General features: G+C 36.4%; 1 protein-coding gene across 1 annotated transcript in view; it reads right to left on the bottom strand.

Annotated features, from left to right (window-relative positions):
- Nucleotides 1–267: 267 nt before the first annotated feature.
- LOC140322554 (elongation factor-like GTPase 1) overlaps nt 268–7201 on the bottom strand; it is a 59326-nt gene continuing 52392 nt past the window's right edge. The window contains exon 12 of the mRNA XM_072399109.1: nt 268–621. Within this exon, the coding sequence (XP_072255210.1) occupies nt 405–621 (217 nt within the window). The 3' untranslated portion in view covers nt 268–404. The remainder of the gene's footprint in view (nt 622–7201) is intronic.

Below are 7201 nucleotides of genomic sequence, written 5' to 3'. Positions count from 1 at the left end.
CTAGTAATAGTACAGGAGAACAGTAAAAGGGGAATGCAGTTAATTAGTATAACTAGGGGCGCACAGCAAATATGCAGTAAGCAGTAAAAGTTGAAAAGGGGTGAACTTTAATGTTCCATAGAACATGGTCGTATTTTTTTTGGTAGACAATTTCTGGCTGTTATTGTTATGTTTACCAGCCTTTAAAATTGAGCAGACTGTTTTTGAGCACGGCACAAAAGTCACAGGATTTGTATGAGCAGACAGTAAATTAACTGATCGCTAACCACATACACCTCACACCACCTAAACAGCTAATTTGCTTGTAATTATGTTGTCTGGAGACTGGTGTCAGCAACTGTTAGCAAGTTATGTGGATGCTAATGATATGTAATTGCTGCCTGTATGGTGGGAACATTCAGTGATCAGAAAATTACAACAAACTCACTTAAGAATCCTGGAGGGAAAAAGAGAAGTGCATAAAATAGTAAGCACAGCCACTTGCCTTTAGTGTTCTCATTGTTTGCAGCCACTTGGCATTCACTGCTGGAGGGAGCCTGCTCCTGATTGATTGCCATCCTTTCGGCATGTCTCTGTCTTGCAAACTCTCTTCTGAGGGCAATTTCTTCTTGAGTTAATGGCCTGCAAGAAATGCATTTATTTGCATGAGAGCGATACCTTAGCTAACAAGAATTCAAAATCACTAATTCACTAATTAATTTTGCTGTATTACAAATCCAACAGATTGGGTATCCTTGTCACACTTACCAAGAATACTATTCAATGCAAAGTTTTGTGAAAAAAAACTTGTTTTCATTATTAATAGATATGTCTGTACATTCAGGAATCCATATGGGTACAAAGGCTTCATTAAATTGTACCTTATATTTTCCCTTTCCAGTTGTATGTGTATTATAAAAGAGCTTCTATACAGCTCAGCCTTTCTCAATCCTTTTAACATGGGGGCACAATTTAAAAAAAACTTTCCTGTCTTCAGGAAACCCCTGCTATATTCACTATATCAACAGCCCATAGTATATTAGCATGAATGTTAGTGTAAAGAATGCCTCTTACATTAATGGTCAACGGGAAAAATGTCACCCTTACAGATAGCCAAATAAATTATTGGTGCTAGTTAAACTGACCAGAAAGGTACAAATTGATCATGGCTTAAGGATCCCCAATCAACGTTTGGAGGAACCCCAGGGAATCCCACAGAATCCAGGTTGAAAAACACTTATTTCAATTAAAAAAACAATTACTCACTATTATTATGAATTTATTTCAAATGGTTCACATCAAGTATGTATCTTCATATTAACTGCACTCTACAAATGTTGGGACTATCAGGACAGTGACTTTAGTTCCCTATTTTACAAAACATTTACCATGCAAACACACATTACTTTTTTTCTTTTGAAGAATACAAAAAAGAATATGATAGGCTACTTAGTGCATAAGTAAACTTAAAAAAAAAAACTCACCTTTACCTTCACAAATCCGCCAATCCCTCTGGGGGTTTCCTGGATTGGGTCCTGCATCCACCCGGAATCGTCCTTCGCCCCAGCACAGAGGAAACACTGGTCCACCATCTTCTTTGCCTATTTTCCTACATCACCCGATCTCGTACTGTGCAGGCGCAAGATCAGGTGACGTAGCCTGGGATAGATGGGGAAAAGAAGAGTGCTGATCTCACTACAAATGCATGAGATTGGCATTTTTTTTTTACCTCATTGAAGAAAAAAGCTCCTTGTACATATGAGAAGGAGCAGCCAGAAACCCCCTGGGATCCATACCACATGTATGTATCCCAAGAGGCTCTGTGCTCCCATTACATTTAAAAAATGGGTTTTATATCCTCCCTCCCTTAAAAAAGGTAATTTTATCTAATATAAAATGGTTGTCTACCCTTTTATTTACGGTAAAAATTTTAGTTTAGGTTCACTACAAGGAAACAGATTGGATATGTTTCCCACATATGATACATGGCACATTTTTTCTACTGGTAAGAAACACAAGTTAAAAAGAAGAACTAAGAACTATGTATAAAAAAATCTTCATGCACATAGTTTTATTGCTTTAGGATTTCCACACGTGTGGCTAACAACCAGGGCTTTTCACAAACAACTGCTTGACAGTGCTGTGATGCACGATTTATTTAGATGGACTGCATGAAGGGGTGATTCATGCAAATCATAGTAATTAAAAATGATTCCTCTTCTGTCGCAATGAGTCTCAAATTTCAAAATATCTGAAATCATTTTATTACATCAGAGCAACCACAAAAATAATTTTCTTGTCCAAATTTCCAGTTCACATTTTAATCTTACTGACTAAATGGGTAAAAAAAGACTTGTTTTTAGAAACACTGACAAATTAGGCCCATATTTAGGTCTTATTGGTCAATATTGGGTACAAAAGCTTTTATTTCAGATAAAATGATATGTTAAGTCTGGCTTTTGCTTATCATAATATACACTGCCTGGCCAAGGAGAAGTCCCCAGGCCTGTGGGGCAGTGCTATGATCCGAGGGTGCTTAATTTGGTCAGGTCTAGGTTTAGCAATGGTATGTACTCAGAAACCAAGCTCAGCTGACTTCCTGAATATACTGAATGATCAGGTTTTTTTCGTTTATTTTTTTTTCTTCCCTAATGGCATGGGCATATTCCAAGATGACAATGCACAGGAATCATAAAGGTCAAATTGTGAAAAGAGCGCTTCACAAAGCTTTTAGCCGGGGGCATCACGAAGCACTTTTCAGTAACCACCCGGCTGTTTTTGGGTGATTACTGAAGAGGTCACAATACAATTGGCAGCACGGTGGCTCAGAGATAAGTGCTATGGCTTTTGGAGTGCTAGGATCCAGGTTAGAATCTCCACCAGGACACTATCTGCATGGCGTTTGCAGGTTCTCCCCATGTTTGCGTGGGTTTCCTCCGGGTACTCCGGTTTCCTCCCACATGACAAAAACATGCAGTTAGGTTACTTGGCTACCCCCAAAAATTGACCTTAGACTGTAATAAAGACATATAGTTATGGTAGAGACATTAGATTGCGAGTTTCTTTTAGAGACAGCTAGTGACATGACTATGGACTTTGCACTGCGTAATATGATGGCGCTATATAAATACTGTATAATAATATTATTACAGGGGCTGCCCCCCCCCTACAATTTCTTCGCACCCAGCCTTAAAAGGGTTGAAAACTGGAGCATGAGACATCATTTTCACACAGGGATTGGCCACCACCAATGAATGGGGACCTTTGGGATGTGCTGGAGAAGACTTTGCACAGCGGTCTGACTCTCTATCATCAATCAATAGAACAAAATCTTGGTGTAAAACTAAGTTAGCTCTGGACAGAAATAAATGTTGTGACATTGAATAAACTTATTAAAATTATACCAAATGAATAAGTGCCGTAAACAAAGCTAAAGGCTTTTCGAAAAAATATTACTGTGTGACTTTTTTGGGCCAGGAAGTAAATATCATATCAATAATTTAAAAATATAATATAGATGCTATATTAACATGTATCTTAATGTGAAACGCATAGAAGAACACTCATATCAACAGAACTGTACTAATGAGTGTAACCACCATGTAAATGGTTTTGTTGAACACGTGTCATTGTTGTTTTTATCTTCTTATATGTGAATTAATAGACCCATTTTCCCTTTTTTCACAAAAGTGAGGACACCTAATACAAAAACAGTATTTACAACAAAAGGTCTGTTCCTGGTTCTTTAACAGCATGTACCAAAAAGAAAAAAAAAAAAAGACAGCCTTTATTTCTGTGTACTTACTGTAAGGTAGGGTCATGCAAGAAACCCTGCATGTCAAAACACTGCAGAAAAGCTAACACATGCTGCAGCTCTGTCATGTTTATGGAAAGCTCAGTGGCCCCAAACTAGTTAAAATATTACATGCTAGCACATTAAATAGAGGACTGTTCAGCAATTGTGTGATAAAAAAAAAAGAAAGAATGAAAGGGCAACATAAAAGTGGAGGCCAAACCAGAATAAAGAGGCAGTGTGTGCATTACTGTCAAGCCACGGAAGAATATTACAAACACCTAGTAAAGCAGATAAAGTAAAACCACATGTATATTAAATGTCCCTTTTATGGCCATTAAACATGCCCTGCATGCCTTTTCAAGCAAAGGCGTTCTGCATGACATATTTAAAGCACAACCTGATCATTTTTCCAGGTGCCATAAACTGGAAACTTAAAAGGGAACAGTAAAAAAAAAAGATACAGAAAAGGGTTTAACAAAAATAGACGGATTGCTAAAACCATAATAACAGTATTCTACTGAACTGATGTCAAGTGAGACTTGTTAATATGTACAGGTCAACAATGTACAATGGAATGTTTCACTGTGTGAACTTTTTAAATCTGTTGTAGACCTTTTTTTTTTGGCCCATTGTGCAACCTGTTTTTATTGAAAATATTATAGAAATGTTTGATACCATTGAGGCAAGAGTTACTTTGTGTTGTCACAACTTTTAGGTAATCTGACAGAATGAATATCATGATGCTTATAATATGGCTTTCATATCTTACAGGACTGAGATCTGAATTATTTTGCCTTCTGTATGACATATCAGATGTTTATACATGAGAAGGATGGGGTTCCTCTACATCAACAAATAAACTTCAAGGGACAGCTACTACTATCACACAAAGAGATGACAAGAAAACAGGTGGAGAAAAAAGACCAGCCATAACTTCCTGAGAAAACCTTGGTCACAGGGGCAGATTGGAATACAAACAAATTTTTTGTCTATTTTACCATAAGAAGAAAAATGGCCTGGACAAAAAAAACACAAATAACATAACTACTGAACACTTTGGAAATAGCGGGTATGTTTTAGGCTCATCAATTTATATAGAGGTTTTGACAAAACAAATTTTTTACTACTATAATTACCTTAAGTTCCATTTCAGAATAAACATACTTGGTGGAGAGAATCAAAGAGACCACATGAAATGATGGCATCTCTTTGTTTGACTTTGACTGTCACGAATGAAAAGATCAAAATAAATGGTAGGTGTCACCATCCACACTGAAAACACTGTCAAAACTTTCTAAGGTGCTTTATAATCACTTGTTAAAAGTAACATGATGTAAGGTAGAGAAAACTGACAAATGCAACCAAGACAAGAAATAGTCTCCTCATCCTAAGAGACCCATAGAAAAGTAAATACATATAAAGAAAATTCCTTTAGGATCAGAACATTCTTGACTCTTCTAAGTTGTTGACTTACACATTAACGAATAATAGTAATGAGATAAAAACAACGTTTCAACAGCTTCTATAATAGCAAAGAATAGTGAAAATCTAATTGCTACAGGTTTTTACAAATCCCAGTTTGATATCTGAAACCAGGAAGACATAAGAGAAATATAACTAGTGTTTTGTTTAAATAAAATACACAAAGCATTTTCCATACAGTTAAAGTCCCTCCATATCTCTCTGTCTAAAAAAACCTGCCCATCAATAATAAATGGAGGCTTTCATGTACAGTCTTGACGTAGTGAAATGAGACCTCTTGCTATGCAGAAACAGAAATAGCATCCCGCTTTAAAATGGGCAAAAGTGGGCAGCAGTTTGAAGACACTTCTGCATGCATAGATATACACTGAAAAGCACTGACGTATAAATAGAACCAGGAAAACAATGATTATAAAAAAGAACAATTATAAGCTATGGACAGTATAGATAAAGTTGCTACCTTTGTGGTAATATCTATAATAATTATTCACTTTTAGTAAACTTTGGATACAATGCCCCAAATGATAAAAACAATGTCCGACAAGTAAAAACAAAAAGTTCCAGACAGTCTAATAAGATTTCATCCCATCAGAGCTTTTTTTTAAACTATATAATAAATAAGGTACATAACCAGGAAAGTGAGGTTTTAAAGGGAATCATAAAATATTTCACAAATGTATTCAGCAGGGGAAAATTTAGCAGATGAAATGTGAACCTGCAGCTCCTCTGGTGCATGGGGACTAAAGGAGATAAATCAAAATATATTATTAGATGATGCTTTTTACCTTAACTGATGGAAGGTTACAACCCCTATCAAGTTTGTATTGCTGTATGTATCCATGTGGAGCACATTAACCCTCTGTAGGTTTTTCCTTGAAGAGAAATTTCTTTTGCAACATGCAACACCTGTTGTTGTTTTTAATAACACGGTGTGTCAAAAGATAGTCTCATGATCCTTACAATTCCTATAATCACTAATTATGTGGTATACAAGGTATAAATGATTAAACACAATTATTATTGTAGGTCTGTAGTGTATGCACAAATTGTGATTTTATTAAATCAATACTTTCAAATTAGTGTCAGAATATCTGGACTGGACTGCTCAGTCTCAATAAGCCATGTACAGAAAAGCTCATCCTACCCTTGGTTTATAATATTTACTAATTGCTATGATACACATATACCAATATTTTATGCTTAGGAAAGACAGTTTAGTTTCAGGAAACATTTCTGGTCTGCACAACATATTTTCTGAGTTCAGCTAATAAAAATACTGTCTGGATTCAAAATATATGTTTGCTAGGCCAAAGTACAAGTTAAACTTAGTTTAAGTAGAAACCATGAAACAAATATAAAGTAACAGGATGCGCATTACTCCTATCTATCCTAAGTATACAACTTAGAAAGAATGTCTTGAATATACAGTTAGGTCCATAAATATTTGGACAGAGACAACTTTTTTTCCAATTTTGGTTCTGTACATTATCACTATTAATTTTAAATAAAACAACTCAGATGCAGTTGGACAATTGGAAAATTGACTCAAAGGCTATTTCATGGGCTGGTGTGGGCAATTCCTTTATTATGCCATTATCAATTAAGCAGATAAAAGGCCTGGAGTTGATTTCTGCTTGTATGTGGAAGATTTTGCTGTTAACAGACAACATGCGGTCAAAGGAGCTCTCCATGCAGGTGAAACAAGCCATCCTTAAGCTGCAAAAACAGAAAAACCCATCCGAGAAATTTCTACAATATTAGGAGTGGCGAAATCCACAGTTTGGATGCACTCAGCAATGCCAAAAGACCTGGACATCCACAGAAACTCCTTCACAACAGGCAATCACAGTGGCTCAGGGGTTAGCACTCCAGCCTTTGCAGCGCTAGGTCCTGGGTTCAATTCCCACTCAGGACACTATCTGCATGGATGCGGGTTTCCTCCGG

The sequence above is a fragment of the Pyxicephalus adspersus genome, chromosome 2 (genome assembly GCF_032062135.1).
Source record: "Pyxicephalus adspersus chromosome 2, UCB_Pads_2.0, whole genome shotgun sequence".
NCBI classification, from domain to species: domain Eukaryota; kingdom Metazoa; phylum Chordata; class Amphibia; order Anura; family Pyxicephalidae; genus Pyxicephalus; species Pyxicephalus adspersus.
The sequence above is the reverse complement of the archived record's forward strand: the minus strand, read 5'-3'. Positions and strand labels throughout refer to the sequence as shown.